General features: G+C 40.4%; 1 protein-coding gene across 6 annotated transcripts in view; it reads left to right on the top strand.

Annotated features, from left to right (window-relative positions):
* cep63 (centrosomal protein 63) overlaps positions 1–26,154 on the top strand; it is a 110,949-nt gene that overhangs the window by 38,107 nt on the left and 46,688 nt on the right. For 5 of the 6 annotated variants that reach the window (XM_043701678.1, XM_043701675.1, XM_043701677.1 and 2 more), the window contains 4 exons: positions 7,238–7,333; positions 7,990–8,118; positions 9,165–9,278; positions 20,997–21,251. In XM_043701678.1, the coding sequence (XP_043557613.1) occupies positions 7,238–7,333; positions 7,990–8,118; positions 9,165–9,278; positions 20,997–21,251 (594 nt within the window). The remainder of the gene's footprint in view (positions 1–7,237; positions 7,334–7,989; positions 8,119–9,164; positions 9,279–20,996; positions 21,252–26,154) is intronic. The other variant, XM_043701679.1, reaches the window with a different exon arrangement.

Here is a 26,154-nt window from a genome sequence, read left to right as displayed (position 1 = left end):
TTGCCTTTCCAAAATGTAGCACCTCACCTTTATCTAAATTAAACTCCATCTGCTACTCCTCAGCCCAGTGGCCCATCTGATCAAGATCCCTTTGTATTCTGAGGTAAACCTTTTTGCTGTCCACTACATCTCCAATTTTGGTGTCATCTCATACCTCCTATATTCACATCCAAATCATTTATATAAATAACAAAAAGTAGTGGACCCAGCATCGATCCTTGTGGCATTCTACTGGTCACGGGCCTCCAGTCTGAAATGCAACCCCCCCCCCCCCCCCACTCGCTGCCTTCTGTGTTTGAGCCAGTTCTGTATCCAAGTGGCTATTTCTCCCTGTGTTCCATGTAATCCAACTTGTTAACCAGTCTACCATGTGGAACCTTCTCAAACGCCTTCTGAAGTCCATATAGATCACGTCCACTGCTCTGCCCTTATCAATCCTCTTCATTACATTTCAAAAAACTCAAAACAAGTTTGTGAGACATGATTTCCCATGCACAAAACCATGTTGACTATCCCTATTCAACCCTTGCCTTTCCAAATACATGTAGTCCTGTCCGTCTGGATTCCTTCCAACTACCAATGTCAGAGTCACCAGTCTGTGGTTCCCTGGCTTTTCCTTGCCACCCTTCTTAAGTAGTGACACCACATTAGCCAACCTCCAGTCTTCCGCTACCTCACCTGTGACTGTCAATGATCCAAATATCTCAGAGGGGGCCAGCAATCACTTCCCTGGCTTCCCACAGAGTTAGAGGGTACACCTGATCAGGTCCTGGGAATTTACCCCTCTTCATGAATTTTAAGGCATCCAGCACTTCCTCAAGAAGTGGGCATTTTTCAAGATGTCACCATCCATTTCCACACATTTGGTATCTTCTATGTCCTTCTCCACAGTGAACACTGATGCAAAATACTCATTTAATATCTTCCCCCATCTCCTGCGATTCCACACAATGGCTGCCTTGCTGATTTTTTTGGGGGGTGGGTGGTGGGGATCCTATTCTCTCCCTACTTACCCTTTTGTCCTTAATGTATTTATAAAATCCCTTTGGATTCTTCTTAACTCAATTTGCCAAAGCTATCTCATGTCCCCTTTTTGCCGTCCTGATTCCCTCTTAAATATACTTCTAATGCCTTGAGACTCTTCTAAGGATTCACTCGATCTCTCCTGTCTATACCTGACATATGCTTCCTTCTTTTTCTTAACCAAACCCTCAATTTCTTTAGTCATCCAGCATTCCCTACACCTACCAGCCTTGCCTTTCACCCTTACAAGAATATACTGTTTCTGGACTCTTGTTGTCACAGGCAAGAACAAAGCAGAGGAAGAAGTAAATTAAGCTGCATTTATTTCAATGCAAGACTCCTTACAGAGAAAGCAGGTGAACTCAGGATGTGGTTAGGAAGGTGGGACCGGGATATCATAGCAATTACACATTTTCGAGCCATCCCTTCACCTGTGAACCTCCGCACCCGATCAACTTTTGAAAGTTTTTGCGTAATGCCATCAAAATTGCCCTTTCTCCAATTTAGAACTTCAACTTTTAGATCCTGTCCATCCTTTTCCATCACTATTTTAAAACTAATAGAATTATGATCACTGGCCCCAAAGTGTTCCCCCACTGACACCTCAGTCGGTGGTTCAGCCTTATTTCCCAAGAGTAGATCAAGTTGTGCACCTTCTCTAGTAGTTACATTCACATATTGAATCAGAAACTTTTCTTGTGCACACTAAACAAATTCCTCCCCATCTAAACCCTTAACACTATGGCAGTTCCAGTCTATGTTTGGCAAGTTAAAATTCCCGACCATAACCACCCTATTATTCTTACAGATAACGGAGGTCTTCTTACAAATTTGTTTCCCAATTTCCCACTGACTATTAGGGGGTGTATAGTACAATCCCAGCAAGGTGATCATCCCTTTCTTATTTCTCAGTTCTACACAAATAACGTCTCTGGATGTATCCCAGGAATATCCTCCTTAAGTACACTGTAACGCTATCCTGTATCAAAAATGCCACTGCACTTCCTCCCCCTGCCCCCTTTCTATCCTTCCTGTAGCATTTGTATCCTGGAACATTAAGCTGCCAGTCCTGCCTATCCCTGAGTCACATCTCTGTAATTGCTATGATATCCCAGGCCCATGTTCCTAACCATGCCCTGAGTTCATCTGCCATCTTGCATTGAATTAAATGCTGTTTAGTTTACCTCTTTCTCTACTTTGTTCCTGCCTGCCCTGACTGTTTGACTCACTCCTTTTCCCAACACTACCAGTTTCAGACTGATCTCTTTCCTCACTATCTCCCTGGGTCCCACTTCCTGACCTTCCTACTTTAGGTCCTCCCAAGCAGCTGTAGCAAATCTCCTTGCCAGCATATTAGTACCCTTTTAGTTCAGGTGCACTCTGTCCTCCTTGTACAGGTCTCTTCTACCCCAGCAGAGATTCTAATGATCCAAAAATCCCTTCTCCATTGCACCAGCTCCTCAGCCACACATTCATCTGCTCTCTTCCTCCTGTTCCTACCCTCACTAGCTCATAGCACTGGGAGTAATCTTAAATTGTTGCCTAATTTCTTGTATTCTTCGTTCAGAATCTCATCTTTTTTCCTTCCTATGTCATTTGTTCCAATATGTACAATGACCCATTCCCCTTTGAGAATATTCTTCAATGTCTCCGCGATATCCTTGATCCTGGCACCAGGGTGGCAACACATCCTTCTGATTTCTTCCTGTCGGCCGCAGAAACATCTGTCTGTGCCTCTGACTAGAGTGTCCCCTCTCATAATCGGTCGCTTGGAACCGGACCATACCCCTTGTTATATTAGAGCCAGTCTCAGTTTCAGAAACTTGGCTGTTTGTGCTACATTCCTTTGAAAGTCCATCACCCCCTACGTTTTTCGAAATAGCACACTTGTTTGAGATGGGGATAGCCACAGGTGATTCCTGCACTACCTATCTCCCTCTCTTACCTTTCCTGGCAGTAACCCACCTACCTGACTGTATCTGCAATTTTCCTCCTTTCCTTTAACTGCTATCCATCACACCCCCAGCTCCTTGTAAATTCCTCATTGCCTCTAACTGCCATTCCAAACGATCCATGTGATCTGATAGAATTCACAACCAAACACATTATCATCAGTAACATGGAAATTCTCCCTAATCTCCCACATCCGACAGAAAGAGCACATCACTCTACGAAAGGTCATCTTTGCTCCTTAACAATCTACAGAAAATAGCACAATCGTACTGCTCTAAAAAACACTGCTGCAGGCAAACTTAATACCTACGTTCTATACTTATACATTTTAATAAAGAGACAGATGTCAATAAAACATATAACCAAAAATAACCCATTCTACTCACTGGTTAGAATAAAGTCTGCAAAGTTACACTTAAAAACCACGCACTACTTTGCTCCTGTACTGTGAGCTCTCCCACACAGGTTTCTCCAAGGTCAGCTTGTTTTGAATTTTGCTGCTTGTTAATTTTTCTTAGATGCATTCTAATGTCCAGAAATACTTGAACTCAAAGGCAGTAGCTGTACAGATTCACTGCTATGTCAGACAGCAGTGTAGTTTCTTTCTCACTTTCTCTGTCAGTTTCGCTCTCACTCGTGCTCTCTTGCTCTCTCGTTCTCTCACTCTGACCATGTGATCTCTGCCTTTGTTCTCTTCCTCCTTTTTAAAGTGCCATCGTTTTGATCCTTTTTTCCCCCCAAAGTTCCAAAACAATGCAGGTCCAAAACTGTTCCTGGAATTCAAGGAAATCAGCTGCAACACCTAAAATACTGCACAAAAAGTTATAGCTACATTTTGTTCCCATCCTCCATCTTGGATCGCCCTTCTTAAATATTTTGATGGTTCCTGCCTCTGCTGTACTTTAAGACACAGATTTCTAGATATTCACTACCCTCTGAGTGAAAAAAGTCTTCCTTAAATTACCTCAATACCTCCTGCCCCATACCTTTGAATTCATGCCCGGCAATTATTGACCCCTCTGCAAAGGGGAAAAATTTCTTCCCTGTTCGCTCTTTCTGTGACCCTTATGATTTTGAGTGCCTCAATCAGTAATCTCTTAGCTTTTTCAGTACTAAAGAAAATAATCCAAGGCTACCTAGCCACACTGTTCATAGCTGAAACACTCCAGCCCAGGCAACATCCTAGTGAATCATGTCTGCTGCCTTTATAATGCAGTCACATTCTTCCAATATTGTGGCAACTAATTCTGCACACAGTATTCCAGCTGTGGCTTAACTAATATCTTGCTCTATCATAACCTCCTAGTTCTTGTATTTAGTGCTTCGAATAATAAAGGCGACTAGGTTGCCTTAACCTGTTGCATTTAAGCATCTGTGAACATGTACACCTACGTTCCTCTGATGTTCTGTACTTAGAAGATCCTACCAGTTATCGTGTACTCCTGCCTTGTTAGTCCCCTCAAAATGCATTATTTCACACCTTCCTATATTAAATTCAATTTGCCACAATTCTGCCCATCTGACCAGCCCATCTATATCATCCTCTACTCTTAAGATTTTCCTCATCGCTATTTACCACACCACACCATTTGAGCCAAAGTGGACCGACATCATTCGGGTGGGTTTCCTAGTGCTGTTTGGTGAGGGTTTAAACTAATTTGTCAGGAGTATGGGATATGGAGTGGAGTTACAATAGGGAAGGTAATACAGAGACAAGCATGGAAGGAAAAATGACACAGTCTGGAGGGTAGAGCTTATATAGTTAAGTTAAGATACAAGGGAGCTTGGCAAGGTTGCATGGTATTTATTTTAATGCAAGGAATATTGTGAGGAAAGCAGAGGAGTTGAAGATGCTGACTGAAAAATGGGAATATGCAATTGATATCACGAAGACATGATTGGGGGAGGGGTTTTGTGTTCCCACATAAAAGATTATTGTGTAAAATTAAAGTGTGTGGGATTTTATTAAAAATGGATTGAAAATTGATTAGCAAACTAAAAACAAAGAGTAGGAATAAACACACCTTTTTCTGAATGGCAGGCACTGACTGGAGGGGTATCGCTTGGATCGGCACTGGGACCTCAGCTATTCACAATGTATGTTCATGATTTAGATGAGGAAACTAATATCTTACATTTGGATTTGACTCAAAGCTGGGTGGAATGGTGAGCTGTGAGGAGGATGCAGAGATGTGGCAGTGTGATTTGGATAGGCTATGTGAGTGTACAAATGCAGGGCTGATACCGTAAATATGGATGAATATGAGATTATCCACTTTGGTAGCAAAAATAGGAAGGGAGATGATTATTTGAATGGTTGTAAATTGAAGGAGGGGAATGTTCAAAGGGACATGGGTGTCCTCATGCTCCAGTTGTTGAAAGCAAGCCCTGTAGGTGCAGCAAGCAGTAAAGACGACAAACTGTATGTTGATCTTCATAGTGAGGGGATTCAAGAACAGGATTAAGGATGTCTTGCTGCAGTTGTACAGGGCATTGATGAGGCTACATTCGGAATATTAAGTACTGTTTTGGCTTCTTTATTTGAGGAGGGAAGTCCTTGCTACACAGAGAATGCAACAAAGGTTTAACAAATTGATGCCTGGGATGGCAGCACTGACATATGTGAAGAAATTGAGTGGGTTAGGATTGTATTGACTGAAGTTTAAAAGAATCAGGTAAGATCTCATAGAAACCTGTAAAATTCTAATGAGCCGAAACAGGTTAGATGCAGGAAGGATGTTCCCAATGGTGGGAGGAGTTGAGAAGCAGGGATTACAGTTTAAGAATATGGGATAAATCTTTCAGAAGTGAGATGAGGACAAATGTTTTCACCCAGAGAACATTGAACTTGTGGAATTCACTATGACAGAAAATGGTTGAAGCTATAATATTATGTTTCAAACATCAGGTAGAAATAGCTCTTGTGGCTGAAGGGATCAAAGGATATGGGGGAAGGGTGGAATTAGGGTATTGAATGTCATAGAATCACCATAGGATCCCTACAATGTGAAAGCAGGCCATTCACATCGACCCTCCGAACAGCAGCCCAGACCCCTGCATTCCCTATGATTAATCCACATAGTCTGCACATTACTGGAAACTATGGGGCAATTTCCCATGGCCAATCCACCTACCCTGCACATCTTTGAACTATTGAGAGGAAACCCACACAGACACAGGTAGAATGTGCAAACTCCATGCAAGCAGTCACCCTAGGCTGGAATTGAAGCTAGGATCCTGTCATTATGAGGCAGCAGTGCTAACCACTGAGCCACCATTGTGCCCGCACCGTGAACCTAACGATCAACCATGATCATGTTGAATGTCAGAGGGGTTTAGGAGTTAAATGGCCTACTTCTACATCTAACTTCTATGTTTCTATGAAATATACAAAATACTTGAAGAGATAGACAGAGTAGATGCAGAAAAGATGTTTATCGTCTTTGGGTATTCTTGAACCATGAGTCACAATTGAAAAATAAGCAGAGTGCCGTTTTAGTCTGAAATAAGAAGAAATACTTTTACATGGAGGTGTGTGAACCTTTGGAATTCTCTGCTGTAGAGGGCTGTTGCGGCTCAGTTTTTGAGTACGCTCAAGGTGGACGTTGATAGTTTACTCATTACCAATGGCATACAGGATTATGGATAAAAAGCACTGAAGTGTTTCAATCGGCTATGACCATTGGTGTTGTTTCAACAGGCTAAATGATCCACTCCCATTCTTATGTTCCTATGACAGTTCACCCTTCCCCTTAAGAATGCTCATCAGTGTTAGTGTAAAGTAACACACCATTCTACACACCATTCTGGAGTGGTGTGTATGGCTGCTAAAACACCTGTCTGTACCCTGTGCTAATTGAGTCTCCTACCAGTGTTGCTCTTCTCCCCTTATGCAGCTGGACATTGGTTGCATTTCCCAGAGGAACCGTTACATTTTCCACACAGTTAAGAGTGTGTTGCTGGAAAAGTACAGCAGGTCAGGCAGTATCCAAGGAGCGGGAAAATCAATGTTTCGGATTGGAACCCTTTGTCAGGAATGAGGCTGGGAGCTTCAGGGGGTGGAGATACTATCAATAGATACTACCTACCCTGCTAAATACTTCTAGTAGTTTTTGTTTTTAATCCATGTTTGAATTGTTCACTATGTTTGAAGAGTACAGGCTGTGAGCAGTACGGGCTGTATTCTTTGGAGTACATATCAATATGCCAAATAATTATGCTCATTTTTTTTCCACAAATAAGTGTTCTTTCTGTTGTTCAGGTGGGAATATTACGACAGCAACTTCAGGACAATGAAAAGGTTCAGCGTGATATGGTGGTGCAATATGAAACACAGCTGAACATATTTCGGGAAGAGGTAGTGATAAGATCTCACACAGTTCATTTTTAAAAGAAAATCCATAAATTATATGTTGATTTGTATTTTTCAGTCACTTACTCCATCAAACCCTTTTCCTCCTTCCCTCTGTCAGAGGACCTGTGATTGTTGCACGTTTCCAGGTGTCGCTCACAGAGTTGGCCATCCTAACTATTTGTGTTTAAACACACACTGCTGGGCAATGTGCAAATCAAAATAAATTCTGCTGCGTCTTGATGCCCACAACAAGTGTATGTTGCTATGCTTGTTGGCTGCACAGCTGATTATTTTCTCTCTTCACCTCTCTCCGAATCTGGCCAAATTATTATTGCCATCTGTACCCATCCAAAATCTGACTTAGTGATGTTGCTTATGCCCTATTCGTAAGCAAGCTATGACTGGAGAATTTTGGTACTGTTGTTACCTTATCCTGAGATGGAACTCAATGTTAAAGTATCAGGTATTGGCTTATCATGTGTCTGGAAATTCCCTTGACTCAGTGTACTTGTTGCTAAGTTGTTCAGAATCCTGAAAGTGGTTGACCCATTGCAGATGGCATAGTGATACACAGGCTGCAAAGGTGGACAGCGAGGTGGAGTATGTGTTTACTGTAATAAATAAATGGATAATTTCCATTCCAACTTTTATACTTTCAGATTGGGAAACTGAAGAAAAGCTATGAGAAGTTGCAGAGACGACAGTTGAAAGAAAAGAGGGAGGATGTCAAGGAGAGATCAGAGAAGGAAGGCATGTCTGAACTTAACAGGTTGAGCAAGAAGGTCGAGGTAAACAGTTGTTCAGTTCAGTTTGTTTGATTTAGATATTTGGATTATTTTGTCATAAAGTCTCATCAGTGTGTTCAGCTGCTAGTGTATTCATTATTTAGGCAATAACTTTTTTTTGTTTTTGCCTGACTTTCTATTGCAAGGTGGAAGTAGTGTGCAAACATGGACCAGTGTAAGTGTGCACTGTGTTTTATGGCAGTTTTGTATATACCAGGAGTTCCATGCAATTTTACAATCGTTCGACCAATTGTTCTGAGCCAGGGTTAATGCTGTACACAAGTTCTTTCCACCCTATTTTATCTAGTCTTATTTTTCCTCTTCCTGTCTCCCTTACCTGTTTATCTTGCTTCACTTCAAGTGTAGCTACATGATTCACCTCAACTACTCTGTGGTGGCAAGTTCCACATTTTCACCATTCTCAGCGATAAATAAATTTCTCCTGAATTCCCTATTGGCTCTGTCGGTGATTATTTAATATTTAGTTTTGGATTCCCTCACAACTGTAAATGCCTCCTTTACGTGATCTGTTTGAATGATGGAGCATATCGAATGGGACAATGACCTTCTCCTGATCCTGCTTCCTATGTTCTTAGTTACGTGTGCCAACCTTGCAAAACGTCTTTTCAGTTTCTGAACAGTTAGTTGGCTGAACAATACTTTAGATGAATCCTTTTGAAGCATGGTCACTTAGAATGTAGGAAATGTGATAAGCGACTTGCATGCAGGAATATCTCAAAAGCAGCATGCTTTTTAATGTTGTGTGAGGGATGAATGTTGAAGAGCTCCCCATCAAATAATTGAATAGATATGTTACATTTTCCTTGGAATTGAAGCCTTAGATTAGTATCTCATCCTAAACTCGGCACCACCAACAGTTCAGAAGTTGATTGTTTCAGGTTTTATTATCAATTTTATTATGCTTCAAAAATGTGGATAAATGAATGTTTTCAAGGCTAGTGTGTTTTATTGTCTCTGTGAGTTCTTTTCATTTTGGTGTGACTTTTTGCTCATTTACTGAATCTCGCTGAAAGCATTTTTGATTTTAGGAGTTTCGAGAGAAATCACTGGAATGGGAGAAACAGAGGTTTTATTATCAACAGCAGGTGGCATCATTGGATGCAGAGAGGAAGCTGCTGGCAGAACAGTGCAAAACTATTCAGGTATAACTCTCGAACTGCTTTTGGCTACATGAAGCAACCTGTCTTGTGCACATTTGAAAATACCTTGGGCAGCTTATGCACTTCAATCATTTGAAAAGAAATCAAATTGAATGGAACAGGTTATGTGCCAGAAACAATCACAAGGCTGTTCTCTTACAGAACTCAGTAGACATGAAAAATCTTCCTTTTGTGATTTCCAGTTATTTGAACTTGGAAGGGTTTGGAGATGGTACATAAACATCCAGCATCTTGCATACACATAGTGCAGAGTTTGAGATAATTTATGCTCTTGTTTGCCTTATTTACTGTTTGCTGGCAATGAGTGTCAGAGTAATGATTGCCAGTTCAGATGCTCTTCTTCATTGTAATAATACACAGAATGTTGGACCAGCAGCATTCTTTCAAGCTCAGTGTCACTGATTTCCGCAATAAGCGATTGGCCCTCAAATTCTTTTAAAGGGGCAGGGGGTTTACTGCTCACTGTAATTGATTACAGATAAAACTTAGTGTTTTGTTTTCTCGTTAGTGAATCCAACCATACCTTTCATTAGTCTCGTAAACATTCTCTGAACTGCTTCCAATGTATTTCTTGCATAAAGAAAATAATACTGTAAAATGTAGTCCACGTGTGGTCTTAGTATTGCCCTGTGTAACTGAAGCATAACTTCCCTACTTTGCTATTCACTTCCTCTCACAGTAAGTAATAACATTGTATTAGGTTTCAAATTGCTGCACCTGCACACCAACCTTTTGTGATTTAGGCACAAGAACACCAGAATTCTCTGCTTCTTAGAGCTCTAAAATCTCTCTCCATTTCATGAATGTACTACTTCAAAATGGACAATTTTGTGTTTCCACTTTGTTTCATTAAGTAGACCATTGCATGCTCACCTAACCTTCCTTTTAGCCTCTCTTTGTAGCCCTACTTATACACAATTTATTGTATGAATTCCAACAAAACTAAATATTCAGGCATCCTGAAGTTTGCTCTAAATAGTGATTATAACATGATTTATGATGTGAACTTTGTGTTCGTATTCGCTGGTCAGAGGGACGCTTCTGATATAGAAATCAGAGAGAAGGCCAGTGATATAATTAAAGAAATGAGCATAGATAGAGTGGTCTGGCAGGTTTAAAGGTAGATGAATCTCCAGGGCCAGATGTTAAGTAAGGCAAGGGGTACTTGCAAAAACTTTCAATTCTTTTCTGGTCGCAGGAGAGGTGGTGGAGAGATAGCAAATGTGGTATTGTTGTTCAAGAAGGGAGCATTGGATAAACCAAGAAACTGTAGGCTGGTCAGTCTAACCTCAGTGGTGGAGAAATTAGTGGAAGCAATTCTGAGGGATAGAACTAATCTACATGTGGCGAGTCGGGGAGTAATCAAGAACCGTCAGCGTGGTTTGGTCAAGGGGAGTTCATGCCTAACCAACTTGATTGAATTTTTTGAAGACGTGATCAGGTGTGCAGATGAGGGCAGTGCTTTTGATTTGTCTACTTGGGCTTCAGAAGACCTTTTCTAAGGTCTTGCATAGGATGCTGATAGGAAAGGTAAGAGCCCAAGGGATACAAGGGATACTCGCACACCCCTCCCACCCACTCCAACCTCTCACCCTCGGAACGCACAGCCCTCCACTCCCTCCGTTCCAACCCCAACCTCACCATCATAGATCCACAATTGGCTGAGTGACAGGAAGCAGAGGGTGATGATTAAGGAGTGTTTTTGTAAATGGTGTAGCCATGAATTAAAGAGAAGAGGTTAACCATGGAAAGAGTAGATCCCATTAGGGACCAAGGGGATAAGCCACAGGATGTTGGAAGAGTGTTGAATAAAAACTTCTCTTTGGTCTTCGCTCTGGAAAAGGAGAATGTAACTATAGAATTCAGGAAAAGGTACTATGAGGAACTTGCACAGTTTGACATAGAAAATGGGGAGATATTTGAAGCTCTGTCAGGCTTAAAAACACAATCTCCTGGCTCTGATGAAATATATTCCAGGCTGCTATGGGAGGTGAGGCAGGAAATTGCAGGGGCTCTGACAAATTATTAATTCCCCTCTGGCCAGGAGGGAAGTGCCAGAGGACTGGAGGTCAGCTAACGTGGTTCCACCTTTCAGGAAGGGTGATAGAGATTAATCTCCCGTCAATGGTAGGGAACTATTGGGAGAAAATTCTGAAGGAGCGAATTAATACCCACTAGGAAAGGCATGGGTTAATTAAGGATCATCAGCATGGCTTGGTCCAAGGGAGGTCATGCCTAACAAATTTGTTAGAATTTTTTGAAAATATGATGGTATGTAGATGAGGGAAGTTCTGTTGATATTGTTTATATGGATTTTAGCAAAGTTTTTGACATAGTCCCACATGGAAGACTAATTGAGAAGTGAAACTGAGGGAAACATAGCGAGATGGATCAGAAACTGACTTAGTTATTGGACATAAAGTGTAGTGGTAGAAAGCATGTGAATAGGATAGTTAAGAAAGATATGAGACACTTACTGTCCTGAGCAGTGGCATAGAGTATGAGAGCAAGGAGGTAATGTTGGAGTTGTACAGAGAATCGGTTAGACCATAATTGGAGTACTGTTTGCACTTCTGGTTGCATCACTACAGGAAGGATGTGATAGCACTGGTGGGGGTACAGAAGAGGTTCACCAAGATGTTCCCTGGGATGGAGAAGTTGAGCTATAGGTTTGAATTGTTTTCTTTGGAGCAGAGAAGACTGAGGGGGACATTATTGAGGTGTATAAGATTATGAGGCACGTGGACATGGCGAATAGAGAGCACCTTGTCCCCTTCGCTGAGGGATCAATCATGCGAGGACATGGGGCAAGACTTTCAGAGGGGATTTGGGAAAAAATACTTAGTGGGTGGTAGGAATCCGGAATGCACTGCCTGAGAAGGTACTGGAGAGCCGAAAACCTTATAACTATTAAAAAAAAAATTTGGATGAGCGCTTGAAATATGATAACATTCAATGCTATGGGACAAGTGCAGGAAATTGGGATTTAGTGGTGGTTATGTTGGTGCAGACGCAATGGGCCAGAGGGCCTTTTCTGCATTGTATGAATCTTTGAATGTAGGATGGAAAGAAAATTTGTGGGTTGATAAATGAGGAGGATTTAGATTGCCTTAGATTACAGGAAGATATAGATGGCTGATCAGTGGCAAATGAAATTCAGTCTGGATAAATGTGAGGTGATGCACTTGGGCAAGACAAACAAGGCAAGGGAATACATGATGAATAGAAGGTGCCTGGGAAGCACTGAATATCAGAAGGACCTTGGTGTGTATGTTCACTGGTCCCTTAAGATATCAGGACAAGTCAATAAAGTGGTTAAGAAGGCACATAAGATACTCGCCTTTATTACAAAAGCCGCAGTGTTCAAGAGCAGAAAGGTTTTGCTGGAACTGCATAAAAAATTGGTTGGACACAGCTAGAATATTATGTGCAGTTCAGGAATCCACAATATAGGACGTACGTGATAGTATTGAAGAGAATGCAGAGGAGATTTACTAGGATGCTGCCTGGGTTGGAGAGTTTCAGTTATGAAGAAGAATTTGGGGTTGTTTTCCCTTGAGCAGAGGAGAGACATGATTGCCATGTAAACTTATGAGAGACGTAGGTAAGGTTGACAGGGAGGAACCTTTCTCTTTATTTGAGGGATCAATGACCAATGGGCATAGAATTACAGTAAGGGCCAGAAGGTAAAACGTTTTTGCCCACAGCGTGGTGGGAATCTGAAAATCACTGCCTGTAAGGATGGTAGACACAGAAACACTCATAAGCTTGAAGAAGTGCTTAGATGTGCACTTGCAATGCCATGGCATAGAGGGCTATGGGCCAAGTGCTATAAACGGAATTTGAATAGTTAGGTGGTTTTTTGGCCAACACTGATATGATGGGCTGAAGAGCCATATTTTTTTCTGCTGTATATCTCCGTGACACTACATTTGAGCATTAATAGTCTACATATCACTTTTAAACATTTGAAGCCATAACTTGTGGCTGAGACAGTACATTTTTAAAGCCATGTAATTAACATGAGAATTGTTTGCTGCAGTGCAGTTCTGAAGTCTTTAAAATGGAATTGCATTAATCCATGATTAGATGCTTAAACGCAAGGGCAGAGAAAAGAGTGATACCTTGAATAATGGTTGCTTAGCCCACATCTGTGATTCTGCTTGAAAATACAACTCATTGACATGATTAATTACTGGATTGTTTCTAATAAGATTCTTTGTAGGAAATTAAATGCCTGAGGCTATTGATTATGAAATTGTTTTAAGGTTATGTTAAGTACTGCTACTGACACTCCCAGTGAGTGAGCAGTAAAGAACAGGTAGTACCAGGAGAACAAGTAAACAGGATTTGGAAAGAGCAGTCAATCGGAAGAGTCATTCTCTTATGAATGTCTGCACTCCCTTTAGCTACAAGGAACTAAACAGCTGAATGGGGAAGCATTATGGAAAGTGACTGTAATAAACCTCCTTTGGTGGTGAGTCACAAATATTGCAGTACACGACTGGAGCATAACTGTGCTGGAATCATGTTGATTGTGACTGTCCAAAATTTGCCCCTCGAGTGTTTGAGTTCCCCATTTTTAAAAGCTGCATGTGGCCAGACTTTGCTAAGAACTGCTTTGCATAATGCATTCTGTATCCCAATTTCCCTTTATGTGAAACTAATTCTAATACCTCTTAAGACTACTTATTACTCAAGCTTCCTCTGAAACTGATTCCCTATATTCCTGAAGTTCTATTACTGAAAGGCTCAGTGGGTTAACCACATCTGTTTTTGAAGTTCTTATTAACCAAAACCTTTTAAATTTATTATTTATCAATAGTAAGTAGATTATTATCTAGTCAACCTGTGAGAGATGTTAGTACAAAACTCTGGCGGGACATGAACCCAGGCCTCCTGGTCCAGAAGGAACAATAGTATGTGTACAGTTACTAAGTGTTCAAAATATTTGTTGTTGAAATCTTGAGTACTCATCTCCATTCAGTGTAAATAGCTCAATTAAATTAATATATTTTCTTTGTCTGGCAGCACAGAGGTGCAATAGTTTATCAGCCCCAAATAAGAAAAGTACCTTTTAAAGAAATGTTTCAAGCAATAAAGTTAGATTAGCTAATATCACCTAACATGGATTCAACATCAAGTTTAGTCTTCAGGTGGACTGGGATCAGAGGGTGGGCACAATTGGACCAACGTGCAAAGGCATTATTCAGTTGCTGATTCTAACTGTTTTTACAAAATATTTTGATTTTTTATTACTCTATATTGGTCAATAGGTGAAAATTAGACTATTTAAGAAGCAAATTCCTGGGGACACCTTGACTATTAGACTAAAATAGCAATGATGTCAAACTTGAAGACGTGGCAAAAAGTGAGGAGGAAACTATTGACTGCAAAAGGACGTGAGCTGACAGAATGGGCAGTCAAGTGGCAGAGGGAATTGTAGTGATGCCTTTTGGCTGGAAGGTCATGGAGAATCAATATAGACTAAATGGCATAGTGTCCAGTGAGTTCATGTGCAACTCTTGATCATTGAAAGTGGCAGGATATATTGTTAGAGCGACATGGCAGATGGGATGATCAGATTAAAGTTTTCAAAATATTAGTGGGAACTGGTTAGATAGATACATAAAACTCTTTGCACTGGTTGCGGATTCAAAGATCAGGAGGCATAGTCTAAAATTTCAGTAGCCGCACATTCAGAATCAGTTCTACAGATCATTGCAATTTGGAATTTTCCTTCACAACTGGCCATCCGTGCTCAATTAGTTTATCTTGAGCTGATACATATTTGTTAACCAGAAAAATTAAACAATACAGAGCAAAAGTGAGTATACATACTAAGGATAATGTAAACATAGAGAGTGCCTGGAAAGATGCAGAGACAGAATTTAAACAAACAAGTCAGATCAGTGCAAGGGAGGTGATTTCTGTTTAGTTTGCTGAGCAAGGGAAGCGGAAGCTTAGAAAATGGTCTCAATCCTGATTATCCTGTACTTGTTGCATGTGGCGGTAGAAGAGGGGCTTAAGAAGATGGTAGATTTTGGACTAATCAGTTGGTGTCATCTTTACTATCCAGATGACTCAAGACCAGTCATTGGTTTTGTTGAAGGAAAGCAAGGCCGGATAATTGTTATGGTCCAAATAGATCTGGTGATGTATAATCAAGTAGACTTTGTGCTAAGGATACTGTAGTCTGCACGCCTTAGGCTTGAAGTAAAGATGAGTAGCTGTTACAAAAGAACAAAAAGAATAAAGCCATTCAGCCCTCCAAGCCTGTGCCGATCATCATACCCTAACTACACAATCCAAAGATGTGCAGGTCAAGTGAATTGGCCATGCTAAATTATCCATAGTGCTAGGTGCATTAGTCAGAGGAGGGTGGGTTACTCTTCGGAGGGTGGGTGTGGACTTGTTGGGCCGAGGGGCCTATTTCCACACTGTAGGGAATCTAATCTAATCTAAACTAAAAAACAAACTTTCTGCCCTTACTCGCTCCATATCCCTCTATTCCCTCCCTTTCATGCAACCATCCAGATGCCTTTTAAATGTAGCCAACGTGCCTCCTTTCACCACTTCTTCTGGCAATGTGTTCCAGACTCCTACAACTCTCTGTTCCCTTGCATATCTCTTTCAAACTTTCCCCTTCTCACCTTGAACCTGTGCCCCCTTGTAATTGAAACTTCAACCCTGGGAAAAAGTCTCTCATAATTTTGTAGACCTTTTTCAGGTCTCCTTTCAGCCACTGTCTTTCCAGTGCAAACAATCCTAGTCTTTTTAACCTTTCCTTGTAGCCAATACGCTCGAGACCAGACAACATCCTGGTGAACCTTCTCTGCACTCTCCCCAAAGATTCGTTGTAGCATGGCGACCTAAACTGCGCATAATACTTCAAGTGCAGCCTAACAAGGCTTTTGTACAGCTGCAACGTGGTTTGCCAACTCTTGTACTTCATGCCCTGGCTGATGAAGGCAAGTGTGCCATATGCCTCCTTAATCACCTTGGCCACCTATGTTGCCACTTTTCGGGTTCTGTGGATTTACACTCCCAGATCTGTCAGTATGTTAATGTTACTAAAGCTTTTGCATATTTACTGTATAATTCACGCCTAAATTTGATCCTCCAAAATGCTTCACTTCCCATTTGTCTGGATTAAATTCAAATTGCCATTTCTGTGCCCAAGTCACCAATCTATCTATACCTTGCTGTATCCTTTCACAGTCGTTGGCATTATCAGCAGCCCAGTTATAGGAAGCTACAGTCAGCAAGGGAGAGAATAAAGGTTCTACTTTGGTCACGATGAGGACGTTGAACAGATCAACAGCTACTTAAGAATTTGGTGAATAAGGGACGCAGTCAATGTGGGGAAATTTCAGCAGAGTGAGATAAAGGTTGAGTGAGTATGTATAATCTTGGAAATTTGGTCTAAAGTGAAAATTTGATGCAAAGGGGAAAGAGGTGCTTTTCAGTGAGATGTCTACAAGAAATAAAGTCTCCAGAATGAGAGGTTATTGGGGGAGGATGAAAGGCCAGTCTGAGAGGCTGATTTGTAGTAAGATCAGCTGCAGAGTAACGTTACAAGCCACAGCATGTGAATGCAGGGAAAGAAGCTGAGGCAAATAGAACTGGTGAATATTTATTGTATTTAAAGTAAAATTAAGATCTTCCACCGTAAACACTGTTTTTTTGCCTCTTTCTTAAAAATAGCTGCTAAACTTGATACCAGTCACCTTACGTTTTACAGAAACAAAGTATTATGTTAAAGTGTAAAGATCAAGAAATTTAGAATTATTAATTTATAAACTAAATCCAATGCGATCGTGATGGCTGAAAAGGTGACATGTTATTACTACAACTTGTGGGGGTTGCTGGACAGCAATGTGATCCAGAGTGACCACATCTATACCAAATGTTTGCAGCCTGAAGAACTTTGGATCCCAAATGAAGAGCTGGGGTCTGAGCTGCAGACACGGCACTACATTAGGGAAGGAGAAAATTATCTGAACACCTTGCTTCATAGATCGGTCATACCCTTCAGAGTAAGTAATTCAGAATTAGTCTGTGATCAGGAAGGAGGGTGTGCCTGCACATGAGGCAGGTATGAGAACCTTGGGGTTATAATTGAGGAGCCTTTGCCTCTGCAGTTGTTCAATGGTTACAAAGTTCTTGCAAGCTGTGTGGATGACAGTGGGACTGTAGGGAGGATATGCAAACTAACCAAAAAACCTTGGTATAGGGAACTATTCAGTTGGAGAGGAGAAAATAGGAATTTTGTTGTGTTAGGGGACAGATACGTTTCTCTGCAATTGTAAGCAGGAATCCTGAAGGTTGCCATGCCAGTGCCAGTGTTAAGGACATCTCGTTGAGGCTGGAGAAAATCTTGGAGGAGGGAGGTAAGAGTCATCCACGTTGGTACCAGGTACATTGATAGGACTAGAAAGGAAATTCTGCTGAAAGAATTTGAACAGTGAGAATCTAAGTTAAAAAGCAGAATGTTCAAGGTCGTAATGTCAGGCTTGCTACCTGACCCACTGGCAAATAGGCTTGGGTAAAGAAACTGAAGGAGTTAAATGTGTGGCTCAGAAATTGGTATGGGATGAATGGGTCACAGTTCGTGGGCATGGGAACTTGTACTGGAGTAGAAGGGAGTCATGCTGGGAGCAGTGTCCTGGAAAGTCAAATAACTAAGCTGTAGAGATACCTTTAAATCTAATAGATAGAAGATAGAATTCCTACAGTGTGGAAATAGGCCCTTTAGCCCAACAAGTCCACGCCAACCCTCCAAAGAGGAACCCACCCAGACCCGTTCCCCTACCCTATTACTCTATATTTACTAATGCACCTAACCTACGCATCCATGAACACTAAGGGCAATTTAGCATGGCCAAATTACCTAACCTGCACATTCTTTGCACTGTGGGAGGAAACCAGAGCACCCAGAGGAAACCCACGCAGACACAGGGAGAATGTGCAAACTCCACACAGACACCAGAAGCTGGGATCAAATCCAAGTCCCTGGTGCTGTAAGGCTAATTGCTGAGCCACCGTAAACACAGTGCCTGCAAGTACGAACCTACCACATGCGAACCTCATCCGATACTTGGTCAGTGTGGGAATGAACCCATGACCTTGGTGTTATTAGTACTCTAATTAGAGTGGGAGGACATTTTTGGAAATGAGAAATGTAAGGTTAGGAAGGTAGAGGAAATGATATTTTTACAGCACAGTTATTTGGATAACGATACCCAGAATGGGAAAGGAAGGAACAGAGTAGACAAAGATAGCAAAACAGCAGTAAGTAGAGTCACAGAGGTAAGGGAATGGTAGGGAAAGGTAAAAAGACAAAATCAATGTGTATAATATTTGGAAAGAAATAAATGAATTAATAGCACAAATGCAAATAAATGAATATGTTCTTGAAACCATTACAAGGAGATCAAAGCTAGAAACTAAATATTCAGGGGTATGTGACCATTTGAGAGAAACAGTTTCTTTTCATTCCTTCTCAACTATGTGACCATTTAGTCTGAGATTATGCTCTCTGCAGCTACTCTGTTAAATCTAGTAAGAATCTTGTATGTTTCAATATGGTCATCTTTCATTCTTCTCACCTGCAATGAGTATAGGCCCTTCCTACTCAACCACTCTTCATAAGACAGTCACTGCATATCTAGAATCAAGCTAGTGAACGTTCTCCAACTGCCTCCATTGCCAGTGTACCTTTCCTTAAATGCAGGGCCCTGTTGTGGCAGGCTCCTTTAAGATTCTGCAGAAGAGCCAAGGTCAACACCTTAGTCAGGAGATTAGAGAGATAAAGGAGCTGGTGTGTTGTGGCTAGGAATTAGGGCACTACGAAGGGTAAAATGAAAGGTCATGACTGGGTAATAAGAATATGAGAGCATAGGAATGAAAAGGCTGAAAGGGACCCTAAAGAAGAAAACAGAATGCTGGATGTGTTTAGAATAGTCGTTGTGAAAGGAAAGCCATATTGTGAACCAACACCATAGTTACATGAAATAATAGGTCATGCAAGATGGGTCTTAAGAAGTATGTTAAACTTGGAAAGAGAAGCAAAGAAAGCTAGATCTTGGAGCCCATGTGCCTGAAGTCTCAGCCAGGGAGGAGAGAGTGCTTGAAGTTGATGATGCTTGAGATCAGAATCAGTGGAGTGAAAATATTTCGAAGGGTTATAGTTTGGTAGAAGTTACACTGAGAGGGTTGGGTGAGGCATGGAGGGATTTGAAAGCAAGAATGACAAGCATTGACTTCAAATCTTTTATACCAGCATGGGTGCAATTGAGGGAGCTGGTCGCAATAGCAGCTGAAAGGAGCCAAGAAGCACATCTGATCAGCACTAACTATAGGAGTAAGAGCAGCTTCTTCAACCCAGAAAGGTGACAAGAGTTAATCTGGAACAGAATGGGAGCCTAAAGCAACAGGTCAGAGCTAATGGAAAATTCACAGTGGAAGAAGAATAAACTAACCCCCCAAAACAAATCAGATGCTGGAATAGAGGGAAGTCAGCAGTGAGTGAGAGTTCAGTGCAAAGCAATAGTGAAAGTGGAAGTCAAAGTAAGGCTGAGAAGCAAATGGAGGAATGACCTTCAGCCCAGGAAAAGAAAGCCTTCTATCCAGGTAAAGCTGAGAAGCCAATCCTGAAATCTTGAAGCTCAGCAGGTAACAGTAAAGGGAGGGCAGTTCTAGAAAGAACAGATTTCTTTAAACATGAAGCAATTGAATAGTAGACCAAAATTTCAACAGCCACCGTATGAATTTTCTTTTGGCAGAAAACATGGTGTAACTGATGGGCAAGACCTGGAGTCTGGGAAATAGAAATGAGCAGAGTTGCAGACAATGAAAAGAGCAAAGACAGGAGCTGAAATTTGTATTAGAAAAATATTCAAAAGTGTTCCTTGTGCTCAGTACAGCAGACTTCATGGGCACCAGGTCCCTTATTTCTGTCTGCCAATGTTAGAAGCTAAGGAGGCTAAGTTAAAGGTTGGGTTATACTTTATTCCTTTGGTTTGCCACGGAAAGCTTGTTGTTTCCTACACTTCAGAAAGCAGTATCACGATTTGTTGATTGCTCATGAATATCTGTCATGAAATTTGAGCAATGTTTGAAGGGATTTAAAATTAAATTGGCTACACTTGACCTGACAAAGGAGCAGTGCTCTGAAAGCTTCTGATTGATCAGTTGCACTATAGCCTGGTGTCGTGTGATGTACATTCAAACACCTGTGCTGCTGCTCCCTGTTGAATTGACTTTTTCAGAAAAGCTGCAGTTGCACAGCCCATCAGTGATTCCGCTCTCAAACACTGCCTAGAAATCCTGCCCTGCTGCACCTCACCACCAACCAGAAAACCTTTACACCTGTGATTTGAACATGTGACTAAATAAAAATGTAAAATGGTCTTAATTTCTATTTTTGATGGAGACAAGTTCTGAACACTTTGTTTTCCCCTTAAATAACATCTCTCTGCAAGACTTTCCTGTGTGCATTGTAAGTGATGTGGGCTGTTTGACTCATTACACTGCGTGGAGCATTCTGCTGTGATTTGACCTGAATATAGTGATTATTTTAATTGCCCAGCTGGTATAATTTCAGTTCCATCTGTGCACTTGCTCTTGCCTGAGTTGTTCTGAGGCCTTCTCCTGTTTCTGTATTTGTGCTTTCCTTCTGTTTGTGTCCTTCATCAGCAACAGACTGTAAAATATCAGACTCAGCTCAATGGTCAGAAACAGCTCATTGAGCAGACTGAGCTAACCAACCAATCAGAAATGCAGCACCTGAGGAGCCAGTTGGAACGAGCCAATGACACAATCTGTGTAAATGACATGACTATGGAGAGGCTGAACATGACAGTGGATGAACTGAAGGGTGCGAACCAGCAACTTAAAGAGGGACAACGACTTTTGCAGGAAGAACTGCAACAATTGCAGCAACTCATACAGGTTGGAGCATTCAAATTTAATTGTGATATAAGTTATTTCCCTTTGTGAAAAATTGCAGTACTTTAAAATCTACTTACAAATTGAAATCAAGTTTGCTCTCCCACGGAAATGATTGGGCCATAGTGAATTTTAAAATAACAAAAGGAGCTGTTAAAGTATTTTGCAGAAAGCTGGGTCCAGAGCTTGAAATTGATTGAATGTGGCTAATTTTCTGATTGGAAGTTAACTTATGTAGCAAACCATAGTCCAATGTAAGGAGTATTGCACTCTGATATTTAATCCATTGTCCTCCTTCTGTATTAGAAATCTTTGTGTTTCCATTATTATGGGTTTGGAGTAATAAGAAACATTTCGCTTTCAAGTAGAGTCCAGTGGAAAGAAGGGGTGTACAGCCTTTTTTTGATGATGCAGGCATGTACACTTGGTAGCAATAGGATACACCCTGTTTGTGTTCTCTCAAGATGTGTTATTAAAAGGCAATCATGATCACATTAGTAATACCCCTAAAATTTGAGTACAAGCAGTCATTGCAGGTTACGTTTTGCAGTTTCAATGCTGGAAGCTATGAAACAAAGACTTGTTACTTCTGGCTTGAAAATTTAAGAGTGGTCTACACCTACAGCATTATTGTATTGGAGCAGCTAAACAAGTTTCATTTAAAAAAAAAAGTGTTTTATTACTATGGGAACAAAATCTAAGGAAACAAGAGTTCCAACTCTTTGGAATTGTAGCACATCCATATCAGGTTGAATATCCAAAGTCCTTTTAGTTGAATTAGTGGATGGGTTTATAATTCAAGGCAATTTGATGTAATAACCTTTTCAACAATAACCTTGCTTCATACTTAGTGTATGTAATGGCTGTCAACTGAACAATTGATAACATTCAAAAAGAGAGAAGTCTCCATGCCACCAATAGGGGAAAAAAAACTGATGGACAACATTTTACTTTTTAAAATCTTCGACTGTAATAAACCACTAAAAGCAATACACTTTAAAGCTTTTATCAGGGTTTTCCAAATAAATAGGTAAATGTCACTAGTAGTTAACACAGCAAAGATGTGTAATTACAAGAACTACCATTTACTTTTTGCGTAACACTTGCAATCTCACATTTTATCCAAGTAGGTCTTCACTCTGAGGGCTTTCTGACATCCCACTTTGACCATTGAGCCACATTCACCAACAGTCATATCCATCCAAAGTCTGCACTATCAAGGTGGATGTCTATGAAATATCTCTGATTTGGGTCACATCAGTTCATGATGACACACAACATTCAAGAAAGCCCTTTCTCTGACCCATTAAGTAGTCTGGTGGGTCTGGTAAAGTGGAAACAGCAATAATGTTTTCATGTGTCAAACAGAAAACACAGGCTGCAGTTACCTAACAATTTATCCTTCTTGGCTGTTATTCCCCCGTGCTAATCCCAGGAAATGTAGACATTTCTTGAACCTAATTTTTAAAAAATTTAACTTGTTTACTCCTGTTATGACACACCTTTGGCACAGATGGGACTTGAAACCTTCTGACCTATAGGTATTTCTTAGATCTTAATGTCATAGTCAGGTAATCGATTAACCCTTTTTCAGTATATCCCTGGCACACTTTAGTCTTAAAGGGACTTTGCACAAGCAAAAATGAAAGCTTTTCCAAATATGATCACCAAGATCTTGTAGCATAATGGTGGAGATCCTATGTCTGAGCCAGAAGACTTGGGTTTAAGTCCTATTTGTTCCAAAGATGTCTCCAAAATGTCTAAAGTTAAAAATCACACAACACCAGGTTATAGTCCAACAGGTTTAATTGGAAGCACACTAGCTTTCGGAGCGACACTATCAGGTGATAGTGGAGGGCTCGATCGTAACACAGAATTTATAGCAAAAAATTTACAGTGTGATGTAACTGAAATTATACATTGAAAAATTGATTGTCTGTTAAGCCTTTCATCTGTTAGAATACAGTGATAGTTTCACTTCTTTCATGTGTAATCATGTCCAAAATGTCTGAACACGTTGTTTGTGAGTGTCTCTCTCAGATTTGACAAACAAATGGTTAAAATTCCTGATTCAATGCAAGATCAAGGTATGTGTGTCTGACAGGGCAACCAAGAAATGACAGTAGCTTGAGCTGATTTTTTAAAACTGAAGCTGAGTTGGGTGTGTTGCTATTTTATTCCCTATACGTTCTTGCTGCATGTACAGACACCATTAATGTTTATTAATATAACACTTTAAAGATAACATCTTCATCCATATTTTGTTAGTTTTATTGGAGAAGTGCTAAAATAACAGGACTAGTAATCTAGAGACAAATATTCTAGGCGTTGGTATGGAGAAGTAGTTAAAAGACTGAGTAAGCAATAAACTCTATCTACAAAGAAAAGTTGTCTTGGTTTTTGTCTCACCAACAAGCTTGGATCTGTTGTGTGACACGATGCTTAATCCCATGAAAGAGGAATCGTGCTTGGCAAATATGTTGGAATATTTTGAGAATGTAACTAAAGAAATCGATAAGGAAGAGCAGGTGCATGTGGTTTACTTGGAGTTTCAGAAGACTTTCGATAAGATCCTTCAAAAGTGATTAGCATGTAACATTAGAGTCATAGGGTTGAAGAAGATGGAATTGGAGGTCGTGTATTGGTATAGTTAGAGAACTGGTTGGCAGACAGGAAACAAAGAGTTGGAATAAACAGATCCTTTTCCAAATTACAGATAGCGATTAGTGAGACCCGAGCTATTCACAATATATGTTAATGATAGTTGAAGGAACTAAATGTAACATCTCCAAGCTTGCTGATGACATAATTGTTTCTCTAAATAATCTAGATCCCTCAGGATTGTGAGCATCTTAATCAAATCTCCTGCAAACGTTTTTGAAGGAAAATAATCTCAGCTTCTCAAAGTTCAGTTAGGCTGGTTTTTGATCATTCCTGGAATCATTCTGCACCCTCTCTAAAGGTTTCACATCCTAAAGTGAAGTGCCTAGAATGTGATCTAATACTTCAGTTCATTCTGAGTTATTGTTTGGGATCGTTCCTTCTTTTGTTTTGTACAATTCCATTTGTCCCTTGCAGTTTACAAAATTATATAAACCTAAAGAAAGTGGGCAATGATTATACTTTGTTACCTTGCCCACATGTTTTCTTGTCACGTAATGGGTGCCTATGTAATGGGTGGTAGGCTGTTTAAGTCATCACGTGCAAGTCTCTCTCACTGTTCTGACCAGGTGCCCATGTTCAGAGCTTTGCAACAAGCTTTGAATAGTGAGCAGGAAGCTTGACTGATGTTAAATCCAACCCCCCACCCTTTCCCTCCCAGCCCAGGATATTCAAATGGTTTGTAATCATGTGGAACCTTTTGGATTCATGTGGTTCAGCTAATGTTTGGACTGTCACTTCTTTGACATTTGACATTAAATGTTGTCCTGAACTATTTCCCATCGTTCAATGTTCCTTTTATCTACATCTGTCCATTCAGCCAAGCTCTGCCATTGGCCTAGTAACTCTATGCTATGCCTTCTGTTGAACATGAATGCACAGTTGATTTCACTTCATGGTGCACTTCATGGTTGGGCTTATACATGGAGAATGACATCAGGTGGTGATCTAAGAGGATTGTGCTGCCATTGGAAACATTGTCCTGTAGGAACTAAAAATATATTCATTGTAATTTAGTTTCAGGAGTCATCTTGTGTGTGTCAATTGATTGTCGTCTCGCCGCCAGTGATTTAAAATGCAATGCCCAGCCCACGCAGTTAGTGCAGTAAAAAGGGAGTACTGCATTGTTGGATGTACTATCTTTCGGGTCTAACATTTACTCTAATGCCCTATCTGCTTTTTTGGTAGATATAACAGGTCTTGTGGCACTAAATTGAAACAGCAGTGGAGTTCTCCCCAATATCCTGTCCAATATTTATCCCTCAAAGAACTCACTAAAAGAGATGATTGCTAACAAACGTGTTGCTATTTATAGGAGTTTGCTGCTTGCATTGTTAGTAACACAAGTAATGACTGAAGTTGGAAAGACAGTATGTAAATGCAAGCTTTTGTAAATGTGCAACTTGAAGCCCAGTTCCTGATTTTGAGTTTTGTACATTATCAAACTCCACTAAATTTTAACATAATTTTAAAAGGATCAAATTTTAAATGTTTTGAGAGCATGTTGGGTTTGTGAGCTTTCCTGTTTTATCCAGTACCTGTGTAAATGCTGACAAGTGTGCCTCTGTGATTTCATGTTGCTATGAAATTGAGGTATGAAAGGCTTCCACAATATAAAAGTAATTTTTTTACTTTTGTGTTAACAGGCTTTATGCCACGTCCTACAAAATGATTAACCTTGACTCATCATTTTATTGGAGCAACCTTTATTACAGACACAAACACCTAAAACGTTCAGATCATGATTATTAATGATCCTCGACTTAATTTTTAAATTCCATGGTTTTGAACATTGATAATGTATGATTTTGATATCTTGTTAAAGCAATAAGCTCTAATTTTGCATTAATGCAGATTGTTCCTCTTTCATTTTCATTTTCTCCTTCCTGATTTTCTTCTGCTTTTTCTTGACAAGTTTCTTTTGTTTCGCTGGAGGGCAGCTGAAAATATCAAATCTGAGCTTGATAGGTTTTTCTTGAGGGTTATGGAATTGGAGTCTGAATAGTGAATTAGATCTGGGAGATTGACTGGTCTCTTTCTCACTTTGTAATGATATATTCTTGGTACAGTGGAGCTCCTGGTTTCTTACCTATTGCCCATTTTTATCTTACCTGCCAAATCTTTCCATAATGTGTCAGCAGTTTATTCAGCGATTTTTGGGGTTTGGATTTTGGCATTATGGCAAATTATACCTCCACACAAGTACTTCCCAGCAGTAAAAGCTAGAGTTTTTAACACTCAAAGA

The sequence above is a fragment of the Chiloscyllium plagiosum genome, chromosome 13 (genome assembly GCF_004010195.1).
Source record: "Chiloscyllium plagiosum isolate BGI_BamShark_2017 chromosome 13, ASM401019v2, whole genome shotgun sequence".
NCBI classification, from domain to species: domain Eukaryota; kingdom Metazoa; phylum Chordata; class Chondrichthyes; order Orectolobiformes; family Hemiscylliidae; genus Chiloscyllium; species Chiloscyllium plagiosum.
Note: the sequence above shows the minus strand (reverse complement) of the source record. Positions and strands in the feature narration are given on the sequence as shown.